The 24,549-nt window shown below is 41.3% G+C and overlaps 2 protein-coding genes across 3 annotated transcripts in view; both read left to right on the top strand.

Annotated features, from left to right (window-relative positions):
• The window catches only part of insrb (insulin receptor b), a 66,438-nt gene extending 60,295 nt beyond the window's left edge, over nt 1-6,143 (top strand). The window contains exons 19-23 of the mRNA XM_017406994.3: nt 80-190; nt 290-452; nt 533-662; nt 758-892; nt 1,159-6,143. Coding sequence (XP_017262483.1) covers nt 80-190; nt 290-452; nt 533-662; nt 758-892; nt 1,159-1,513 — 894 coding nt within the window. The 3' untranslated portion in view covers nt 1,514-6,143. The remainder of the gene's footprint in view (nt 1-79; nt 191-289; nt 453-532; nt 663-757; nt 893-1,158) is intronic.
• A 3,400-nt stretch (nt 6,144-9,543) lies between these two features.
• arhgef18b (rho/rac guanine nucleotide exchange factor (GEF) 18b) overlaps nt 9,544-24,549 on the top strand; it is a 38,785-nt gene continuing 23,779 nt past the window's right edge. Inside the window, exons 1-10 of one of the 2 annotated variants that reach the window (XM_017406992.3) lie at nt 9,544-10,517; nt 16,758-16,912; nt 18,254-18,879; nt 18,957-19,089; nt 20,795-20,921; nt 21,021-21,078; nt 21,569-21,613; nt 22,045-22,119; nt 23,091-23,199; nt 23,506-23,689. In XM_017406992.3, the coding sequence (XP_017262481.3) occupies nt 10,442-10,517; nt 16,758-16,912; nt 18,254-18,879; nt 18,957-19,089; nt 20,795-20,921; nt 21,021-21,078; nt 21,569-21,613; nt 22,045-22,119; nt 23,091-23,199; nt 23,506-23,689 (1,588 nt within the window). In that variant the 5' untranslated portion in view covers nt 9,544-10,441. The remainder of the gene's footprint in view (nt 10,518-16,757; nt 16,913-18,253; nt 18,880-18,956; nt 19,090-20,794; nt 20,922-21,020; nt 21,079-21,568; nt 21,614-22,044; nt 22,120-23,090; nt 23,200-23,505; nt 23,690-24,549) is intronic. The other variant, XM_017406993.3, reaches the window with a different exon arrangement.

Genomic DNA, 24,549 nt, shown 5'->3' with positions numbered 1-24,549 from the left:
CTCTTGAATGAAAGGCTGTGGCGATACGGATTCCTTCAAAGAATGTTAGTCTCATTGTTCGTTTCTCTTTGTTTCGCAGGTGCGCCTGTTGGGGGTCGTGTCCAAAGGTCAGCCCACCCTGGTCGTGATGGAGCTGATGATCCACGGTGACCTGAAGAGCTACCTGCGGAGCCTGAGGCCAGACTCTGAGGTGGGGCTTTCTGTTCGTTACCTACTCAACCTGAATAAAGGAAATCAATCCAGAAAAGCCCAATATGATTTAAATACATTTTCTGCATGGGGTTTGCAGAACAACCCGACGGGCAGTCCACCTCCCACTCTGAAGGACATGCTCCAGATGGCAGCAGAAATCGCAGACGGCATGGCCTACCTCAACGCCAAGAAGTTCGTCCACAGAGACCTGGCAGCCAGAAACTGCATGGTGGCCGAGGATTTTACCGTCAAGATCGGAGGTACAGACGTTTGTGTCCCCCACACACAGCTCGGGTGTTGCGGTGGCTCGTGACTCACTCTTTGTCTCACCCACTGTCAGACTTCGGTATGACTCGGGACATTTACGAGACGGACTACTACCGTAAAGGAGGGAAGGGTCTACTTCCTGTCAGGTGGATGGCTCCAGAGTCCCTGAAGGACGGAGTCTTCACGGCCCACTCTGACTGCTGGTAGGTCACAACTCAGCAACCGGCTGTGAAGACTTTATTATCCCGACTGAACACCGGTAACATGTCACCACATTTCTTTGTCTGTGTGTATGTAGGTCTTTTGGAGTTGTACTGTGGGAGATCAGCACTCTAGCAGAGCAGCCTTACCAGGGTTTATCCAACGAGCAGGTCCTGAAGTTCGTCATGGATGGAGGATACCTGGACCGACCAGATAACTGTCCTGAGAGGATGTAAATACAAACCAGATTTTTGTTTTTTTTTTCCTTTTACCATCAGGAATTTCCCCAAGAGAGGGAGCATCAGGCTGCAGGACTTACCTGATCGCACACTATCATAGTTGTTATTTTAAATGAATAACTTGTATAAAATACACTTTGATCACTAATATGTCCTTAAAGCTGCAGAACAATCCATATGGTTGATATCGCAGTAATAATAAGACCAGATAAAACCTTTGATTCCTTTGTTTTTTTTCTCTTTTTCTGGACATTTCCAGCCACAACCTGATGCAGATGAGCTGGCAGTACAATCCCAAGATGCGCCCGACGTTCCTCGAGATCATCGAGATGCTGCGGGACGACCTGCACCCGTCCTTCCAGGAGGTCTCCTTCTTCTACAGCGAGGAGAACAAAGTCCCCGAGACGGAGGACTTCGACCTGGACCTGGACAACATGGAAAGCATCCCCCTGGACCCTTCCTCTTATTCCCAGAGAGAGGAGAGCTTAGGCAGGGACAGCGGGCCCTCGGTGGCCCTGAGGGGGAACTACGAGGAGCACGTTCCCTACACACACATGAACGGTGGCAAGAAAAACGGAAGAATCTTATCGTTGCCCAGATCCAGCCCTTCCTAACATTTCCTGTTTCTTAAAGTGACTCGTTTCACCTTTGCCACCCTCCCTCCTTCTTTCTCTCTTCCAGTCCATTTTTTTTCTCCGTCTCCTTCGTGTTTCTAATGATTTTATTGTTCTCAGAGAAAAACAAAACAAAAAAAAAAAAGACACAAATCTCAGGATTTTTAATTTTCTTCCTCATGGCTGCCGAACACGGGCAAGCAAGGGATGCAAACACTTTTTTAAAACTTGCTCCACGACACATCAGACTTTATATTAGCAGGATCTGTGGTGATAGATGGCCACGTTTCCAGGACTTCGTGTGATAGAAAACAAAAAGTGGGGGGGAGGGGAATAAAAAAACAAAAACTGTGAACACAACAGACTTTATAGCCAACCAGGAAGGCTGCTCAGACTCGTCTCCTCCTTTTCTCTCCCACCAATCTGCATTTCCACATTTCTGTGATATATTTTTTCTTTATTTTTATTTTTATTTTTTTTTGTTGGTTTCTCCGAATGAAATCTTTTTATTCAGATAGTGGCCTTTTTATATGTGGCCTATAAAGAAAGAATCATGTCTCTCTGCGCTCAAACTCGTTTCCTTTTCTACTTAAATCCAATGACTTGCAAAGACTCAACTCTCAGAACAAACATCTATTCCCAGAGGAATGGTTTTGTTTTTGTGCTTTTTTTTTTTTTTTGGTTCTGCAGAATTCCAAACTACACACAGGTTCATCTGGTATTTGGTGAATAGTTTTAATTTATTGGCTTTATCCTTTTCTTCCCCTCCTTTTTATTATTATTTCTGTCCTCACTATGTGGCTGAAGGATATTTAAAGTTTAAAATTGGACAAAAAGAGTTCGTCAGACTGACCAATAGCTGCTGCTTTGATATATTTTAGTAGAAATATATAAATTTATATAATATAAACAGTATATGTGAAATATTGGTGCTTCCCAACCAATATGTCACATATAATATACTGTACGACTTTGATGTTTTTGTAAATACTGTTGTTCATATTTGTAATATTTTTCATTAGAGGCTTTATTAGTGTTTTATTTGATCAGGTTTTCTTTCAGTTTTTTTTTTTTTTGTTTGTTTGTTTCATAGCCCCAGAAATCACACTAATCCAGCGTCGGCGCTCTCTGCGTCTCGGACCCCTCCCCCAGCTTCCCGCTTGTTCCTGGATCAGAAAAAACCTCTTCGGGTCCCTTGTCGTTTTCGATTTTACGCAAACCCTGTTCACGCTCACAGTATTTGGAGGCAACGTCCCTGCTGCAAAAACAGAGCAACCAACAAAAATTAGTGATTTGAAGCAAAAAAAAAAGCTTTCTAAAGGGAAACAAGGCATTTTTCCGGGTCGTAGTTTTTAATCCGCTGTCCTTCTCTGGTCAGATGATGCTGGATTTGGTGTGTTTGTGATCCCAGTTGGCTCGTTGGTGTTGTGAATTTTACAAACCTTGTGCAGGTGCAGTGGTTGATGGTTCACATCTTCATCGGTGCGTCGGAGGAAGCGGTGGGGACCACGAGTTAATCCTGTTATTCTCTCTGCTATCACATCCAGCGGTCAGAGCACAGTGTCAAATTTAGTCCAAACTCCTGGTTTTAACTATCTTCACACCCTAACGCTTTCCTTTTCTGTTTTTAGTCAGTGGCTGCTGAAGGTCTTGACTTTTTCGCTCCATCTGCTCATATCTTTAACGGGATCCCTCTCATTCAGAGCACACAGACAGTCATTTGTCAGGTCATTCATCAGCTGACCGACAGTTTAACTTCCCCTGTTTCTTCTTTGGACAGTGAGGTTGCCAATTCCAGGCGAACATTTCCAGAAAAGCCAAAGTGTTGGCCGCCGTCTGCGGGCAGCAAACAGACTCAAGTCAGAGATATCGGAGAAGCAGCCTCCATAGTTTTACCTGTGCCTTTTCAAACCCGCAGCCACTTCCAGGATACTTACAGTAACTTGTGTAACACACGAGAACAAGAACTGCTTGGTTTGATTTCATTACATCGCAGAAGAACTGAAAGGTTTCAGATATTTGCCAAAAGGTGTCCTTTTTTTGTTGTTGTTGCAGCTTGTTGTCAGGTTTTAGGCACGTTGAGGTTAGAGTTCAGATTTTTGCAAGTACTCTGAGGAAGTCCAGTTTATTTTGGAAATAATCTGTGACATAGATGTGAAGGTGAGTTTCTCGTTTGAATCTACGTTCCTGATCCGTGGCTTCGCCCACACAAATATGCAACATGTTAATCAAGTCGATACCCACACGCCTATTTATTTCTTTAGGATTGTTGTTTTGTGGTCGAGGTTTAAAGAAGAGGCAGAGTTTTAGTCTCCAGGTGTAGTAACCCGTGGCGAGCAGCAGGGAGCGCCCCTTTCTTGTTAGTGAGTCAGTGATTGTCTTCGTCTTTTTGTTTGGCCAGAGTCTACCTCAGTGCAAATGGAGGAATCAGTTCGAAGAGCCTCAATCATCCCCGTCGCCTCCTTCATAGCAGAGAATATCATTTTATCATTGTTTCTTATCCCCCTCCCGCTGTGGTGTGTTAAATCCTTTCCCCCGCCTCTTTTTTTAAATTTTTTTTTTTTTTTTCTTGTGTCACAGGGAAGCTCCAAAAGAACTCTAATAAATCAATACTGTTTGGAATTCAATTCAAGACCATTTTGATGTGAAATGTTTGGATTTTTGCAGCTTATTTTTGGTGTTAAAGCGTTCTCTCTCTCTCTCTCTCTTAGCTGTAGCACTTTAAACAAAAAAGAACAGCATCAGTCTGGAAGTGAATTGGCTCCATAAACAGTTTATTTAGCCCCAGAAGCAGCAGTTTACCTCCGGGCTGCGTCTCTGCAGTGATTGGACGGTGTCTGTGCAGCCAAAGCTATTGAAGCTCAGTCAGTCATGGACCTTTTGTAAATCCCACAAATCAGATCCCACACCTCCTCTCGTTGTTGTCGGTTTCTCTGTTCTGATTGTGTTTTGTGTATTTTAATTTTTACTTTTCTTTTCTACTGTGAATATCAATAGATGACCTTTATTTTCTGTCCACGCCGTGGGTTGGGTTTGTTGATCAGGACACGCGTGGGCTGGGTTAGAAAATTTAAAAGCACGTTTTGAAGGAGGGAGGACCTTCTCTGCCCCTCTGCAAAGGACTGGGACAATCCTGTGTGCCATAAACGAATTCTTAAACACGAAAATCTAGATTGTAACTTTTCGTCTCAGGGAGGCGGCCTGATGCGTTGTGTTTTGAGGATGAAGAGGACGAGGAGGAAGAAGAGCGACCTGCCTTTTATCCACTCTGACTGAAGCGCAAGTTTTCATTTAAAAACAAAACAAAAAAAACAAACAGAAAAACTGTATTGAAGATAATCAGGAATCCTCTTCTCTGTGGCTCAGATGTGATGTGGTTCTGACTGCCCTCTAGTGGCCGGACGGGAGCATTGCAGGTCAGGGGTGTCAAAACAAACAGGACCCCCCCTTCCTCTCCCCTCCTATAACCCACACAGTGCCTTGTTGAGACTAAATGGCGCTCCTGACCCCTCCCGTCCGGTCCTGAACTGTCCCCCGTCTCTTCCCCTCAGACTGGCACGTCTCCAACCAATCACCTCCAAAGCTGAAATAAAAAACACACGTCTTTATGTATTGTTCTTTTTTTTTTTTTTTTAGCTGTAAGTGCAAACAACAAAAAAAAGAGAGAAATGACTGTGATTTGGGATTTTCTGACTGATGATTTTTACAGAAAAAAAACAAAAACAAAAGAAAAAGAGAAACTGTTGAACTTGTGTGTCCACTCTGCTGAACTCTGGCTTGCTTTGTGCATGGAGGAAAAAAACAAAAACAAACAAACAAACAAAAAAAAGGCTTGATAATTCGATGCTTACCGATCTCTGCCTCTCATCAGCGACCCCCCCCCCCCCAAAAAAAAAAAAAAAAAAAAGCACACGCAGGAACCCCCACAGTTAGTGACAGGTGGTTACAGATTGTTGTTGAGATGCATTCGTTTGTAGCATAATTTAAAAAAAAAGATGAATGAAATGATTAATAAGCTCCTAAAACTTGTAAATAGCATTTTGACCCTGGAAAAAAACAAAAAGAAACTCACTTGGTTTTAAGGAAACCTTGTTGAACTCTGCGCAGGGTGAGAACAACCATGTATTATTGCTTTATTTTAAAGAAAAGTATTACATTTTAGAGATGTTGATTTCTATTTTTTTAGCCCAAATAGGGAGGACAAATACAATTACTTTTTTTTTCCTGACTGTAAAGTTTTACTACTTCCTGTACATTATGAATTTATCATTGTTATCAATGTGTATATAGCTTTTTCTAAATTTGAGATAATTGTGATTTTCTTTTTCTTGTTTTTTTTAAATGACACCACGCAGGAAAGACGAAACAAAAAAACCCAGAAGCTGTCGACGGCACCGCTCCGGTCCGAGGGCCGTGTTATAAGACGACATATTAAACAGTATGTGGCCTCAAATGTGCTGCGTTTGCTCCTAATCTCTGAATGTCAGCCACACGTCACCCGCAAAGCCTTTTCTACTGTCACACACAGACTGTTTCCGAACAGATGGTTTGTAAATGTGTTGATTAAAGGGGGGGAAAAAAATAAATCGATTTAAAAAAAAAAAAAAAAACTGGAAAAGACCACTGCGCATCCTTCTGAAGGAGGGGAAGAGGAAACCGGAGCTCCGAGGAGGTGAAACTCCAGTGGAATTCTGTTAAACTTAGGCTTGAATAGGTTTGAATGCTTTATGGTCGAGGATCAGAAAGAAAGGAGGTAACACGACTCTCAGACTCCAACTCAGTCACTTTGGGTGTTTTTTTTAAACGACACGTCTTTAAAAGGAGCTGGGTTCATAATCGCTACGTGATATCTGGTGACAAAGTTGAAAGTTGCTGGACTCTGTGGAAGAGGACTCACGCATATTTCTATCTACTTATATAATCTGAAGAGTGGCCTGGGAGCAGCTCAGTCTGTCGAATGGAAACACTTTAAGGTACTCGACCCAAAGTATGAAAATCGGTCGCAGGCAAAGATTATCCTGAACTCTTTCAGACGGTGCAGTTTGAAAGAGTTTGCTCCAGAAGTGCGGGTATGCACTCAATGTAAACAAAGCTCTTCTATCAGCACACTTTACTCGTCAGATCAGAGTGAAAATACATATAAACATCTCATATTTTATTTATACTTCTCGATCCCAAACTGCTCTTCCATTGTTGCCCCTTTTTCAGTCACCTCGGCTGTTTCTGTAGGCAGCTGCCAGCTGTTTCCAAAATTTTGCAATTTCAGTTCACATGAACCACTGTTGTGAGGGAAAAATAGATGTGTAGATTTTGTTTTTTACTTTATGAATTTAATATCATGTGTCCGGTCTTCATGACATCGCAGAGAGTGGAAACAGGCGGATGTTTTAACTCTAAATGTGTTCAACCTCATTTTTATTCATCAAACATCTCATCCAAGTGTCCCACAGAATAAAAGTTAAAAAACTATCCATCTAATGAAGCATATTGTAGAAATAAAACGCCTCCATAAAGAACAAGTTGGGTTCTTTGCCTCTTCCTGAATCTCGGGGTCGATCGGTGGTCTCCTCCAGTTTTTTTATTTTTATTTTGAATTATATTCATCTCCGTCTCGTCTCCTGTGCTGCTTGTTGTTCAAATCAGTAGAGTTGAGTGTGTGTCTGATCGCTCCTCTTCCTCCTCCTCCTCCTGTCTTCAAGTCTCTGGATGCACATAGGCGGCCCCCAGGGTTCTGTGTTTAGTCCCACAGGATCCCCCCTTCATGTGTTCATTCGGGGGTTAATATCGTGTCTACATTACGATGAGATGTTGAGCACTCAGCAGGTGCATATATGTGTGTGTGTGTGTGCGGTGGAAACCCCCACAAAAATGGCTTTACACACACACCCTGGATCCAAATGTGCCATTATCTTCATCTACCACAGATATCAACTCGGTGAATTAACTCTCCCAAACGTGGACAGAAATCAATCAGATTTTCCAGGATCAAACAGATGTGCCATGCCTAAAAGAGCGCTCGACGATTTATTTTTTCTATGTTTTCAAAGGAGAGTAGTGACATGTAAAGAAAATATTGCAATGATGAGAATACAAATATTGCTGTGTAAATTATTCTACAATTAACTGTTTATATTAAAATTATGGAAAAAAAAAGGAGAATATGTGTCTTTTTGCTCTGTTTCACTAGAGGTAGATTTTTTTTATAAGTACCATTTTTTTCCTACAAACGTGATTTTAAAATGATCAGATCATATAAAACGAATTGGTACGAAGTTCTTTTTTTTGTTTGTTTGTTTTTGTGCAACTTTAAGTCCTGGGAATTACCTTTTACATCCACCAAATCATGCATTTAGTAAAAGGAAATAAGTAAAATAGGGGAAAAAAGGTTAAAGTGATTAAATCTGATCGTTCAGAGGCATCTTAAGAGGAGTTTAATTAAATGTTGTCTTTACTCTTCTTGTCGACCCGCTCAGAACTGGGTCGACATTAAACCCACATTTTCCTAAACAGCTGCAAAGGAAATGTAAACGGATGCACATTTATTGCCTCATTTAAGTCAAATGTAGTAAATTAGCTATATTCACACTACAACCTTGATTCCAAAAATGATGTGGTGTTGTGTAAAACCTAAATACAGCCCATATTTTACTCACCATGTAACATAGTAAACATATAGGAAGTTGTACCGTTTTATGGAAATAAGGCACTGTTGAATTGTTCTGAAGCAACACATTTAAGAAAAGACAGAACAGGAGGAACAAAAGGCTGTAAAAATGTGGTATGAGTGAGAAACAGCTGGAGGAGCATTTAGCAGCTAATGAGTTAATTGGCAACAGGTCATTAGGAGGAGTGGGTTTAAAAAGAGCATTTTAGAGGCTGAATCTGTCAGAAGTAAAGATGGGCAGAGGTTCATAAAAGTAGTGGAACAAATTCAGAATAATGTTCCTCAGTGAGAAGTTGGGAAGACTTTAAATGTCGACTCAACTGGAGTTTATAATATCAAGAGATGTCAGGAATCTGGAGAAACAAAGCTGAAAGTTCACATTAGATGCTCTAGGATTTAAAGACTGTTCTGGACGTCACTGCATGAACTCAGGAACACTTCCACAGATCACTGCCTGTAAACACAGTCCACCCTCCAATCTACAGATGCTGAAGAAGGCAGATGTGAACGCCGCCGTCTCCTCCGGGCCATTTCCAAGGCACTGAGACAAAAGTGGAAAACTGTGAAATTGTTTTTGGGAACCTCAGAGGCTGTGATCTCAGTTAGTTCCTCTGCTGAACGAAGCTCAAAGCATCATAATGTGAACATGTTTCAGAACGTCCTAAAAGGCAGCGATGCGCGTGAACACAGAGGCTTTTACGGCCAATACATCACTCATTTCCAGCCCAGATTGCTCTGTCATAAAGTGTGTCAGCTGCCTCAGCTCGTGTCTCCGCAGCACTGCTGTGTGAAACTACGTGTGTGTGTGTGTGTGTGAGCCACTCCGCTGCACAGGATGAGAAAAAGAGGAAGCAGCTGGTTGGCTCTGTTTGAGGACCACAGGACCGTTCTCGCTGTCAGCCCTGAAGGACTTCAGGCGGCTTTCCCTCCTTGCTTTTGGATTCAAAGCGAAGGATTTACGTGTCGATCCTTTTGCTGGCTGCGGTACCGTCTGATGTGAGTAGGTGCTGGTGTGTTTTGAGCAGAAACTTGTGCAGAAAGCCGTCCTTCATCCCGAGGGCCTGCTGTCTGTTGTCTGTGCTCGTTGTGATTTCTGTTTGAATGTATTTAAACCTGTCTTCTCTGTGGTTTTGTTCTGCTTCCCCGTCAGGGGAAAAGCAAGAAGTTTGCACTAGTTGTGCGTCAATGAAAAGCACAATGGTTGCACAAAGGGCCAAACTGTTGCAGGAACCCAAATTGTCCTCTCTTTGTACAGTTTATTTCTCTTCTAATCAGTTTCATTTAATATTTAAACCGTCAGTGAATGCTTGTTGGTTTGTGTTTTTGAGTCAAGGTTGGGAAAGAAAAAAAAAAAAAAGCAACTGTTCTCTGTGCTTTCATTACATTCACTTCCTTCTCTTTTGAGTCTGTTTCACATTTCGAAACCAGGCTGAAAAAGTACAATTTCTGGCCTCTTGTTAGGTGAAACAAGAGGTTTTCAAGTTTTCAACCATATTCAATCTCCATGATGTCAGAGTTTCACAAATATTTTCCAGCAAATAAAAGCAGGGTTACTTGAAGAAAGGCAAATCTAAAATTTAAACAATCCTGTGCTGAGAAGGGACGGAGTTACAAATAGCCATTTTGGTCAAATTTTGTAAAAGACATTTTGCGCTCACATGAGATCTCATGCAATTTTGCAAGCTCTTGTGTGATCCATTAAATGCTTAAAGTACGGTATGTGGTGAAAATGGCTCTCAGCTGCTCCTGCACCAAGTTTTAGCTCAGTATTTGTAAAATTAACTTAGTTTGAGTCATTTATATGTTTATATGTTGGTTAATGTTGACTAGCTGTGGTAGCCATCTTACATCAGGTTGACACCTGAACTTAACCAGTTGCGGGTGTTCATCCAGTGATGACTCTCTGAGAGTTTCAGTAAAATCTGTACGGTGGTTCATGAGATATTTTGCTAACACGACAGAGAAACAAACCCACAGTCGGGTTCAAAGGCTAAAACAAAACAAAACAAAAAAAAGCAGTTGAACCTCATCAACGAATATGCTTTCTTTATGAATCAGTTTGTCCTTTTTGACTCACTCACCCCTCCTACTGTATGTTGTTCCTCTCGTGCTGGAGGTAAAGCCCCAACCAGCAGCTCTCTAAGCCTCCTGCCTCCCCTCTTCCTCCCTCCTCTTCCTCCCTCCCCTCTTCGCCGCCGGGTGCCCCCGGCTCCCAGTCGTGAGCGAGCTCCCGTTCGAGCCGGCCTCCTCCCTGCGCCGCTCCCATGGCCGACTCGCCTCTCAATCACTCCTGGCCGTCCTTCTCCAAACTCTGGATGAAGAGGTGGTCCTTCAAGAGAGGTAATCCGCTTTCACGTTTGGCTCCAGGGTCAGAAGTTCTGGGGGGGGGTTCTGATGCAGTGGAGGCCTCAGGATGGGACGTGGCCCCCCCTGAGGTCTCAGTATTTGAGTCTCTGCTCCCATGCAGTAATTGAATGTTCAGCATTTGGACCTGATTGAGGTGGGAGGTGGGGGACGGTTGCAGTCTGTCAGGTGAAAGTTTGTCTCAAAGTGAAGTGAGTCACTTTTAGGCCTGTGTGTGAGAAACACGCGCATGCAGAAACCTGTGATGATATTTTTAAAAAGGAGCCGTTTTTCTGTCTGTACCAAAAGTTCACGTAGCACGAAACATGCGTCAGCGACGTTTCAAGCCTTGGCGTCCGGGCTGTTCGATCAGAGAGGATCTGACAGTTGTTTTGATGTTTGCCTCGAGCTCAGATGTGTGACGGCGTCTGTGATCTGGTTTTTATCTACGCGCAGCATCTGTCAGATTCGCTGGCGAAACAAGCAGCACTTTTCATTGTCTCGTTCTGGCATCAGGCGATCACCGCAACCCCTAAATCAGGCGCGCTGTCCTAGAAATGATGGCCAACATGTTGATTGTGGGTTTCTGCTGCAGGCCGTCAGCTGAGCCTCAACAGAAACCAAAAGGTGCGACTTTACATGTGAGAAACAAGTCACTCTGAACGACCTGACAGGGGCAGATAATTGTACAAAGCACAGGTTCCTCCTGATTGTCACGTAGCTTTTGAAGCATGCGGCCTCACTTCTTTCATGTTTGATCAGATTCCTCTTTTTTTCACAATAAAAAAACAAAACAAAGCACCAAAATGCTGAACAGTATTACAGGGAACACAACATCCTTGTTTTATTGTTGAATGCAGAAACTATTTCAGATGATAGTTCAGATCTGTGGAGCTGGGGTTCTGCAGTCACGTTATAAACGATCAATATTTTACCTGTTGTGGATAGCTCTTTCACCAGCCTGAGCCAAGTGGACTCAGGACTAACCTACACTTTAATTACTTTTTTTGCACAAATTACAGCAGGAGCGCTCCTGGCAGGAATATAATAATATTTCTGCCAGAATAACCTTGTGATAGCAAATTTAAGGTGATGTAAATGTTTATAAAATAGCATTCGTATGAGTCATTGTGAAATGTTGGAGACTGGAGTTGTTTTTAGACGGCAGGAATCCACTCCTTCTGATTTCCCCAGAAATGTTCTCACTGTAAACTCACGATGACCGGACAAACAAACACACACACAAAAATACATCGTAATAAACCTAATCTGCACAATATTATTCTCATAATTATGATTAATGTGTCCATTAATAAAAAATTGGTAAGCACAGTTTGTGAACAGCTGCCAGGCCACCACGTTTGTTTGTTTACCTCCAGAAACAGCCGAAGTGACTGAAAATGGGTCAGACATTCAATTTATTGGTGCAGCAAAGGTTTTCCACACGTGCTTGAATATTGAGCTCTGTCTTTATGTTGCTCTTGATCCTCGATACTCATTACTGACACTTATCTTACTTGATCTTTCTTATTTTCTTTCACTTTTAGCTGCAGATTCACTCTTTTATTTCCACCTAAACGTCTTCTTCTAGATTCCCCACTTGTTAAGTTCCGCCATATTTGTTTACCTGTACAGCCTGATGAAGGTTAATCAAGTGACTCAAGCTGGATTTTGGTGGATTCAGCCGAGTGCGTTGTTTACACTGAGTGTGGACCCACATTTCAGAACTTCAGATCAGTAAATCTGGACAACGACTGAAGTGAACTCTTTCAAACTGCACCATTTGTCATCATTTATAAAATATAATGAGCACCTTTAATATATCAGTTCTGTCAGAATCAAACTCTATTTCTCCAATCTGAGGCTGCTCTAAGCTCCATCCACAACAGGCAAGATATTAATAACTTGTCCACAAAAGCCCACTTAAAAATGATTTGAACTATTGCTTTAAACAGCTATTCTAAACTGAATTTCGTGGTTTTGTGAAGAAGTGAAACAGAGAAGATAGATCTTGAGCCGTCTAAACATACATCTGTATGCAAAACTATTAATGTCTGAACTAAATTTAACACTTTAAGTGGTTTATCTGCAGCCTAAGTTGGATTCATTCATTGAAATATTTCCAGCAGTTTGTATTTCAAGCCAAATATAGTTTACTGTTTTTTAAATTTAGAAAAGTAGTCATGATATATGTTAAAAAGACAGAATATAGGGGGTTAATGTTGTGGGATTCAAACACTGATGAACAGAAAAAAATAAACACAACGTAGGTAAAGCATATTATCACACAAGTGTATCAATAGTGAATCAATAAAACTTCAGCCTTTAATTGACTTTTTATTTGTTAATAGTCACTAGTTTCAGTAGTGAGGCAATCCTTTTTATGTGGCATCAAACTGTAAAAAAAGTAAAATACTAGCCTGATTCTGACGGTGCCAAAACGATTATGGAGCCCCCGACGCACACACCTGAGCACACACAAACACACGCTGGCGTTTCATCCTCCGAAGAAATGAAAGGCCGACCATAAAAGGCCACAGCGACTCCACGGGACGGCGTCAGGCAGCTGCTGCCGAGGCGAAGTTTACACTCAGCACAAGTGGGATTTGGACACAAAGCGGTTCCCCCTTCAGGGAGGACGCTGCCACCCCTGCAGCCTCAGCCGGTGATTTAGTAATATAAGAAACTGGATCTGCAGCCGGCCTGTCCGTGTGTTTAGATCTGAGCTTCTCTGGCTGTCGGGAAGAAGACGAAAGTGGTTTCTGCGGGCTTACATCATTGCTGACTTTCTGTGTTTTTATCTGACTGCCTGACAGGAGCTCAGGCCTCTGCTCAGCCTAAAAGTAATCTGGTTTGGCTGTGTTTTAAAGCTGTTTGTTGGATTTTCTTTAATTTTTTGTACATTATTTGTTAACAGAAGGTTGTTTCTTTTATTATTTGAAAAGTTCCATTAAGATAAGATCAACTTTTCTGCAACAAACAAACCTAAAAACTGACCAAAGAGAAAATAAATCAATAAATAATAAAGACCCAGCATATCGCTTGTTGCCTTTCATGTCAGGTTTAGACTTCTTAATTGAAATGGAGTTATAACCAATTTGGTTGAACCTTAAAAGTAACATCTCATGCAAACTTACATGATCTCCTGGGATCTGTTAGAGCTTGGAGTATGTGTTGTGAATGACTCTCATCTACTACCACACCAAGTTTTATCTCGGCGTCTGTAAAATCCACTGAGTTATAGCCATTTTTCTGAAGACTAAAGTCAATTAGCTGCAGCGGCCATCTTGAATTGGGGTGACTCAAACTATTAATCAGTTGTAGACATACATCCAGTGATTACTTCCTGTAAGTTTTATATAAATCTGTCCGGTGATTCATGAGATATTTTGCTAACAGACCGACCTGGGTGAAACCATAATCGTCTTGTTTTTTGGCTTCAGCAAAGGCAGCTTCTCTGGTGGTCAGTCGGTGGTCATACATCAACACAAACAGCTCTCCTTTGGCGCGTGGTGTCTGCTAATCATTAGCAGGCTTCTCCTGCTTCAGACTCATCATAATAATAAAACTAAAAGCTATTTTTAGTTATTCATAAACCTTTTGTTGACGGGCAGATGTTACTGATATCATAGAAGAGTCACTCTTGTTATTTGCTGTCGGGTTAGAGGCTGTTAAAATGTTAATAAATCATCGGAATTGTAAAAAAAAATTAAGATGACTGTTTTTTGATTTTACCTGAGCAAACATTAGTCTATATAGTTTGTTACACGTGAACTGATTAATCAATCAAACAGTTTAAAAGGAAAATTATGGCCAGTTTTTAATTATTGACCAGGCCAACGCCGATAAAGAGGCAGCTCAGTGTTGTAGGCGAACATCCGCGTGACACAGGTGGTTTTATGTACCAACCATTGTTGTAATTAAACAGCACTTCCTGAAACAAAGGTGCGCTTCATGACAGGGAACTCGAGGACGGGCCAAATAAGTCTGACCAGAATATTTTAAAGGTATTAAGTCATCCCTGACAGAAATATAAAGCTTTAATTTATTGATTGTAAGAATTTTCCTTTTTTTTTTAGTCACAGCTGTGTGTGTTGTTTCTCCTAAATCTGTTAGGTTTTATTGTACACACATAATCACATTCATACACATGAAATAATAAAAATAATGAAACCTACAGAATCTAATCACTGGATGTGCATCTACAGCTGATTAACATTTTGAGTCAATCCAACTCAAGATGGATGCCACAGGTTTACAGGTTTTGAGCTAAAAGTAGGTGTGGTAGTAGCTGACAGTCACAACACACACGTTTAGCACGACATCCGATCGATTACGCATGAGATCGCACATAAGTTTAACCAAAAATGGCTACAACTTTGTTATTTCTCAACCTTAGACTAAAACTCTGGCATGAAAGGTGGCGGGCGATATGCATTCCCTCAAGGAATGCTGGGCCTTTAATTAACCCTGTTTGTAAATGAGCCCAGAAAGGACAACGCTGACATGTTTTTAACCACAGCTGCGTTCTGTGAAGGGGGCGTGTGAGAAAACAAATGATTTAGCGCCACTAAATCTCACTCCAACCTACACGGCAGCCCTTTTACCATTTAGGTCTGCCTTTTTTTTTCTTTTTTAACTCTCCGTCACACTCTGATCGATGACCACAGGGAGAAAGTACAGCTGTAACCTTTCCAGGCCCGCTCACCACATTTCTGACAGTCGGATTCACTTTCTCTAACGTGACTCATGAAGTCGGCAAATGTCAGGTTTTGCTTTACATTGCAGCAGCGTGAGCTGAATCGTGTCAACATTTCAGAGACGTTTGGAGGCTGCGTGACATTCCTGTCTTACAGATGCATTTGGACGTACAGCTGCTCCATCAGTGCATCTGGATCTGGAGAGTTTATGCTTCATGCTGTCGTGCTTTATGAGTGTTTTCCCTCCACACTTTGTAGTCATGTCAACAAACGGGGTTTATGACTGATGTGAGGCCGTAATAAGAGCTTGAGTAGCAACATTAAAGTGACAGGAGTGTGGGTAAAGCGCAAAAGTTATTTAAACCCTGCAAATAGTCTAAAAGTTTAAAAGTTTTTGCAAACTCGGCGTTAAATTGGCTCATCTTGATAAATTAGTTTGACAAAGACATTCATACTCTTTAATAGTTTATATCTTACACATAAAGTTTCTTTTTACCAGGTTGGGGGGCAGTGTAACAACAAACCAGCTATCATCCAAAACATGAATCATGCTTTAAATGGAGATCTTCTTATGTTGAGAAATGACAAACTCATAATCTTAGAAATAACATTATATGTGATCTATTGGTTCTCAAAGTATGGGTTGAGAATGACTCTTAGCTACTACCACATCGAATTTTAGCTCAGTATCTATAAATTTGACTGTTTTATAGACATTTTTTTGTTTGCTGAGGTTGATTAGCTGTGGTGGTCATTGTGAGTTGGATGCACATCAAATGGTTACTTTCTGAGTGTTTCATTAAAATCTGTCGATGGATTCTTGAGATATTTTGCTAACAGACAAACACCCAGACAGAAGTGAAAACACTATTGCACACCATTTATTTGTCTTTAGGGTTGGGCAATAAAAACAACACCCAGAGAGTCTCAGCTCTGTTCAACAGGAGAAAAACAGATTTTTGTTAAAAATATGTGTTGAGACAAACTGGATCGGGTCTTCGGAGCGAGGTGGGATCAGATTAAATCCTGGGTTTACAGGAGGCGGAGGACATGGATTTGTCCTCCCAAGAACGCTCTGAACCAGCAGTAACCATCAGACACTGATAGATTTCATCATTATCAGTGGTGGAATAATAAGTGAACTCTCCTGAGCGCTACATTAACCTCTGCTGCGTACAGTTCCTTCATACAGCACAAGATCTTTACAGTTTTTATACATTATTTGCCACAGGCCACGCCTCAGGCTGCTAAATGCTCAGATAAACTGTCTGACATGGAAACTATCACTGGCCCACAGGCAGGTTGCCAGTGGTGACGGTGAATAAAGGAATCTGTTTATGTAATGGAAATGTAAAGGAGGAGGCTGGAGCATGGTCTTCAATGGGCTCTTCTTTCATCATACACAAAATAATTCTGATTACACAGGTGTTGTACGGCAGATCTAATCAGCAACCTGTCCGCTCCTCTTTCAGTCCCTTTTGGTGCTCGATTAAAGAAATGTCTATAATTAAAAAACATCCAATCCTTTGTTGTCTAGCATCCGAGTGCAAACCATGTAGCCAGTCCTGTGGGAGTCCCAGTGGGCAGCTCACTGTCCAGCCTCCTGCTCCCGGTGGGAAAGGCTCTTCGTCCTCATTAACCCCGGCCTCCATCACAGAGGATGAGTTCTTTGGAGGCACCACTGATGATCAGGTAAAGATGTGTCTGCCATGTCCGTGTCATCTGGGTTTTTAAAGTTCTTTAGCTTCTTTGCTACCCTCCAATAAATAAATAAACCTAGAAATTCAGATGCCACCTCCAACATCAATACTGTTGTGCTACTTTTAGGTAATCTTTTGCTAATTTTAGCTTTTAGCCAGTGTTTTGCATCATGCTTCTCTAAGTTTTTAGCTAGCTTTCTACTTCTTTTAGCTTTAACATTTGAATTTCATCTGTCACTCAGCACTTAGTGTTCACACTGCATTTTTGCAGAACATGTAATTTTCCCAGTTAAATAAACTTTTTGTTTTTATTATTAATACCAACATGGAACATAAATAAAACGTCCATCATGATCCAGAGCTGCGATGATCTCTGGCTGCTGACTCTGATATTTAAATATTTAGAAATATTTAGAAATTAGAAATTCTTCCTACAATCCTTTTATGTTTCACTCCTTAGATTTCCTTCTTCTGATCGGTGTTCTTGTGGTAACTGTTTTAAATAATATCCTAATTTAATAGATATTAGGCCTTAAAGGTGCATATTTATGTCCATTTGCAGTGATTTCTGCCTTCAAAACCCCCCAAAACAAACTCAAAGCTTCAAAGCAGCAAACTGGTGACTTCAGTAACTGTGTTAACTTCTCATAAACACACAACACGTAATATTAGATGTTAATATTTTCTTTTTGCTAATCATTTCTTGGTTTCCTTTTTTTAGATTTAGTGTTTTGAATTAATTCCTGTTTGATTGTCTTAGGTTTGCTTATGGTTTAGAATATGTTTAGTTATTTTGTCTTTCATTTTTCTACGAATCTCAGCCTATAAATGTCCTCAGTTGCTGCTGCTTTCAGGTCCTTCTCACCTGCGGCTCATCTATAATCATCACACCTGCTCTCACTCACTAATCACCCGCCCCAGTGTTTAAACGCTCCCTGATTTGGCTCAGACTTGGTCAGATTGTCTGTTTCCAGTAATGAATCTTTCAGGTTTGCTCAGTTTCTGTTTTCTTTAACCCTGCTATTAAAAGTCTTGCTGAGGTCTGTGGCTACGTTTAGGTCCCCACAGCAAACTGAACACTAATTGCGACAAATGTTACGTTCATGCTTTGCAGCTCATTTAGTACCATTAAAATGGATCTCAAACTGTTTATCATGAAAGCATCCCTCCAAAATAAAACAATCATACTCTAGAATATTAAAAGGTTCAATAAACATCATCCTGTCCTTTATTATGAGATAAAGGACAGCCTCACATAACCTGCTTTAGCCCCTCTTTATCTCCATCTATTTAACATTTTGTCTAATTTCTTCCTGTCTGTTCAAACTTGCAGGATACATGTTCCGTAGTCAGCGACTACGACTGTCCCTTTGTGGAGGAGGGCAGCAGTGTGGAGGACCTGCAGGGCCTTAGCCCCTCTCTCAGAGACTCGGAGTACTTTAAAGACCTGGAGGGAGCTACGCTGACCTCCCAGACTCCTGCATCGACAGGAATCACTGCAGGAACAGAGAGAAAGACCCAGCAGACTGTTGACTCACAGCTGTTTCCAAACACAGACAGTCCAACCACTGACCAGCCTACGCACACCTCTTTGACCTCACATTCCCCACATGTCCATGCAACATCATTTCCTTCCTGTGAACAACCTCCAGAGGAACTTCCCTCTGACTTTGTTGTCACTCGGCTCAGTCCTGAGCTGCTCTCAGGTTGCATCTTTGACAGCGGCGACTCCACCGACCCTTCTCCAGATTTCGGCTTGACATTTACTCTAAATGGACTGCTGGGATCATTGGAAACAGTAAAACCATTAATAGGACTTGAAGGGATAAAGAACCAAGCAACGATGGATTTAGATGGCGAGCAGGACCTGGACAGTTTTCCAATTCTGGTCAGATCCATGTCTACGTCTCGGCGGCACAGCTTGGGGGCCCCCCTGTCGCCCATCAGCTCTGGCAGGAGGTAAGATGAAGGCTGGATGGATGCAGGTGTATCTCAGAGCCTGGGTAACCCTCTGTTGTGTGTTGGTGTGCTGTCAGGCTCAGTCTGGACACCACGGTTATAGACAGCGATGATGAGGAGCAACAGAGCAGTCTTTTCCAGTCCACCCTGCAGCAGTCTGACAGCTGCTCTGCATCTACGGGAGAAGAGTCGGATGGTTCCAGCATGAAGGTAATCAGTCAGAAAATCAAACAGACCAACAGTTTTTAATCATACTTCTCATTCATGTTAAAAACTGCATGCTTTTTAGGGTCTGCTACCAGCTTGATGATTATTATTTTGATATTTGACTCAAAAATTAACATTTGAGAGAAAACATGTCTTCTGCTTTACAAAATTCTAACTTTGAGGTTTTAATATTTCTTCTTTCTTGCCTAATATTTGAGCAAAAAGGTGTAATCAATGTTCGAACGTCCTTTTTCCAAAGAACACTTTAATGCAATTCAGCTGTTCAGATGAAAGTGAAACCAAAGAGGAACTGGTTGACATCAGTTTTAGACTTGCCTGCAACTATTTTTTTAATTCAGTGCAAACTGAAAACAAAACTTTATGAATCCATAAAAGCTGACATCTTTCTGGTCATTTATTTTTTCTGTTTTTTGTTTTCCGTCTCCCCCTCCTCCTGAATTTGTTCATGTTTATCTTGTGATTGTCATGAGAGCATGTGACAAACCTTCTGCTCCATCCGTCGGTTAACAAACAGAAGAGATGTGTTGAATATTACACATTTTTCCTTTTTTTTTAAATCCTCAGTTTCAACATAATGCAGAAATCTTGACATCTCGGCCTGCTGACATTTATAATGATGACTGAATTTGAGGAGGTTTGTGCAGATAATCAGCAGCACAGGTGTGGAAGTGGAATGCAGCTTCAGTAATATAACTAAGCCAGGCAGACCTTTACAGGTTAAAATGTTTGCACTGAAATAGGTCTATTACCACTCAGCTTAAGAAGGCAGAAAATAAACCAATTAAACCAATAAACATTAGATAAGCTGAGTGAAATGCCTCGTCTTTTCTTTAATCGTCTTCATTACCAAGTAACATATTTTGACGAATGTCCTGACCAATCTGAGCACACTTTTTTTGTTGTTGTTGTTTTCATTGAAACTGAAGAAAGAAACAAACCCCGTGACTCAAAGATGGTGAGTGAAATTAGTGGTATGATAACAACAATCAGTATGATCACATCAGGTAAAAATTTACTTAAAAAATAAACTCACATTTTTCTGCCGTTCACTGAATTTTGGAGTAGACTTTTTGTATTTCCTGCTTGACTTTAAAGCCTTAAATGATCAGGCTCCTGCTGATTGACGGGACTACTTAAGCTTAAAGCTGAGATCATCCACTGGAGCTTTTCCTACTGTTCCTAATACATATCTTGGCACAAATGTGGTCGACGTTCATGCCCCGCTGTTATGAAAGTCCTCATTTTATGATCTTAAATTCTTCCTAAAACATTTTCTACCACATTCTAACCTCCTGACGTACCCGACTGTATATCTGGAGTACCTCCTAAAGCACTCTGTAGCGTGATTTCAAAAGGTTTTCTACAATTATGAGCATTTCTCTTCCTTGAATGTGAACACAATGTGTGCAGTTAAAGGGTATAAAGCTGAAAGATGATCACAAGAGAGTTTGATACCAAATAAGTCCACAATGAGAGGAAGAAGCATCATTTGGAGCATTGTGCCAAATTGCAGAGAGCTTCCTGACCAAAGTGACCAAAAAGGATTAAATGTGCTGCAGATTAGCAGCTAATAAAGACCAATGTAAGCACAATTTATCTCAATACAGTGCCTGTTGTATGTTAGGAAGTGGATGTAAAGCAGATCAGATGTGCACAGGATGATCATGTGTGTTTATTCTTCTCTCAGGCCACCGGTGTGCCTGGCAGGCAGCTGTACTCTCGCTCAGAGATCCTCGCCACAGATGAATGTTCCCGCGCGGCGCACATTTCTCGTGTCGTACAGACATCCAAACAGGCCGCCAGGGCAGCAGGAGGTGGGGGGGGCCACAGAGCTGTTACTCATGTAAGTCTGGGTGTTTTATACTTTGCCGATTTCACCCCAAACCTGCTGGTCTCTCTCCCTCTCTGTCCAGTGGCGGAGGAGTTCGACCCTGAAGAAAACCTGCACACTACTGAAGGACAAAGCCATATGTGAGTATACATTATTGAGTTAAAAATATGTGGAGTATGTCTAGCTCCTTTCCAGAAGATGCATTTGTCTTCCCGATCAGGTTTAATGAAGCTTGAAAGAGAAAAGGGATGCAGCTCCGGTTTGATTTACAGGACATCCAGCTCTTGCAGCTCTTGAATGATTCGAGCACATACTGTTCTGTAGTTGTTTATAGTTTGTTTCAGTTACCTAACTCCCACACAACAGAGGGACTTTCCCCATTCTTCCCCTGACATTTCTGCTCCATGTCATCCGTCTGCAGTCTCCCCCCTCCCACAATTCGTTCCAATTTGCTGCCTTCGCGTAAATGTGAGCGTCTGTGATATATGTGCACTCTTGATTGTTGTGTGGACGCAGAAGAAGGGAGGATTTTTTTTTTTTTCCCCTCTAAATCACTATTTGACACCCAGTTCCCAGCATTCGTCTGGTCTCCTCTTCCACCGCTCAGTGTCAGTGTTTTGTTTGTCTTAGGCTGATGGTACAGAAAGTTCTGCAGGAGCTAAAGCTGTACCACGGGTAAGTAAACAGGGGAGGGAGGTCTGCACGCCGTTGCTGCTGTTCTAACGACATCTCCCGCCCCCCACCTTTTTTTTAGAGCATCAGTAGAGCCAAGTGTTTACAAGTGTGTGTGTGTGTGTGTGTGTGTGCACAAACTATACCAAAAGAGCATGCATGATCTTTGCATGTGTGTTTGCACGTGTCTGCTTGGTGCACTGAAACAAACTGTATGTCACATTGCCTGGAAAGGATCTGTAGAGCACTAAAACCAAAAAAAACAAAGTTCACAGCCGCACAAATCAACTTCTACTGTCAGATTGCACTTGTTTTTCCTCATCTGTGTAAACTTTGACTATGACAAGCCCGTCTCTTACGGTCATTTGGGGTTTATATTTGGACCCGTCTCCTGTTGAAATCTTTCTGCATGAATTTTTCTCAACTTTTCGCAGAGCAAAGCGGAGAAGAAACGGTTCAGACACCAAAGATTCAGGAAATGTCACTTGGTACGAGTTCCTCTCCATTGAGTAAGTACGGCCAATTACCGTTGTCCACCCACCTATCATCAGTGCTGCAGTAAAAAGTAACTGGTTTCACATGAAATAAGTTCTTTGTTGTTGTGCAGAGGTATTAGCTGTCTATGAAAGGAAAAAAACATGGAAAACTTTGAAAGACTTGCTATTTTTAAAGCTGGGTTTTGAGGAGTATTTATAGGTAGCCAGTATCTTACCCGAGGCAGACAGCAGTCATAGGGACCTCAGTTTGGAGAATCAGGGAGAAATTCTGATTGGTGAGTCGAGCTAACTGTTCAAGAGCAAATCTCCACCACCTAAAGTAGCTCAAAAAAGTTCAGTCAAATGCTAAATTGGGTATTTTTACTAAAGCAAAAGCAAAGACAACATGCCTTTTTATGGGCTGATAAGAACCAGGTCATAGAGGAAGAACTGGTGGTAGGAACTCTTTACCTCAATCAACAAAAGTATGTTGACAATAAAAGCTTTTCTATTTTCCATTGTATTATGATGGCTTCTACAACAAGACAATAATTTGAAACACTTTAAAATCCACAGCCTGCTGCTTCGCGATGAGCCACCTGAAGGTTCTGGTCCTCCAACCACTCAGTCATAATACTGTCATTCAGAACGGGTTCAGAACCTCACATTATGTTAAATTAGCAACAGTTAAATCGAGATCTCCGCGAGCAAAAATGAGTATTTGTCAGAAAAAGGTGTTAATATGCAACATGGTAGACTTTGACTTTGGGTGTTGTTGATCTGAAACGGTAAAGAACTTAAGTTAAACTGAGGTTCTGCTTCTTCATTAGGTGGTGTTGTATTGCATCATTATGTGTGAGAAAACAACTGCCCTACACATTTAAAAAACCTAAAACATATTTGGAAAATGATCAAAGTAACAACTTTTAGTAAATATGAGTGAATGTTTAATAAAAGATGGGTATAATTTTCTGTAACATGCTCTTTTTTTTTTCTTCTGTTAGGAATGAGGAAGAGGAGGATCGTACAGAGAAGGTTGAGAAAGGCACCAAGGTGAAAAGGACCTTCAGCTCTCTGAGGAACAGGGTGACCGGCTCCTTCAACAAGGACAAGGTAAACAATAACACACACAAGTGGTGCCCGAGCTGAACAAAAAATAAGAAGTGGAAACTTGCAACTAGCTCAAGAAAAGCTGTCATTTCCTTCCCTTATTTGTAATTTCTAAAATTTCCGAAACAAAATCGTCATGTGTAAATACGTATGCATGTGACACACACAAACCCTAATTACATACCCTTCCTCTGACACAATTATGTGACATGTTAGACAGCCATGTTCAATGTGTGCCAACGAAGCAGAACACACAGGTTTGCTTTTAAAAACTGCCTCCCGTGTTTGCTTTCCCTTGCTCCTCTGCAGGGTAAGAACCGAGAGAAAGAGCTGCAGAGAGAGAGGGCGAAGGAGAAGGACAAGGAGGCCAAAGAGAAAGAGTGCCGTAGCAGCAGCAATGGGCATCGTTTGGTGCCGGGCTCCTTCTCCAGCTCCGCCACCTGCTCACTGTGCAGCAAGAGCCTGCAGAAAAAGCATGGCCTGCAGTGCACGAGTGAGTAACGCCACAGCCACAGATGTACACGCACCCACGCTTGTTCACAGCCTGACACACATGTGCACAGGTGCTGCGCTCTCACACTCACACACACACACCACTCACTGCATGCACTCTCACTCACCTACTTACAGGAGCACTCGAGCACGCAGTTAAAAACAACCAAGCACACGTGCACACCCCCTCCACCAAAAACTGTTATCAAGAGATGCACTGACCAGCCATAACATTATGATCACTAACAGGTCAAATAATGCAGCTATAATCGATTTGAATATCTTTCTGGGATTCAAATGAATGATATTTAGTGATAAAATGTAGACTTTGTATTTAGTCACCATGAAGACAAGAAATCATGCAGTTTAAATATGTTTTACTAAAACAAAAGCTTTAAGACTTCTTTAAAGTATCACACACTTCTGCCTGGATGTTATGAGTACTACAGTATTATACAATATTATGGCCTGAATATTATGGCAATATTAGGTTTTAAAAATGTATTTAAACTGTACTTTTTCTGCATCTAAAAGACTGGAACAATTATGAGGAGAAATCAATATCTTACCTGTTGTAGATACCGCTTAAATAAATTAGAATTAGAAATAGTTTAACTCTAACAGGATTGACGAGACTAAAGTGGATAGCTGCCATCTTAAAAACATTTCTAATATAAATATATTTAAATAAAAATCATAGCGGTTCATGCAAAATATATATTTTAAGCCTTTACATTATTCTCATTTTTGTATTGCATTATTTACAAGGGATTCCATAGTTTTTTTTTTACAAAAAGGTGACAGCAGCAGCTAACTGTAGCACTTCCCATGCACTTCCTGCATGGATATAATATTTCTGCA

The sequence above is a fragment of the Kryptolebias marmoratus genome, linkage group LG24 (genome assembly GCF_001649575.2).
Source record: "Kryptolebias marmoratus isolate JLee-2015 linkage group LG24, ASM164957v2, whole genome shotgun sequence".
Lineage (NCBI taxonomy): Eukaryota > Metazoa > Chordata > Actinopteri > Cyprinodontiformes > Rivulidae > Kryptolebias > Kryptolebias marmoratus.
The sequence above is the reverse complement of the archived record's forward strand: the minus strand, read 5'-3'. Positions and strand labels throughout refer to the sequence as shown.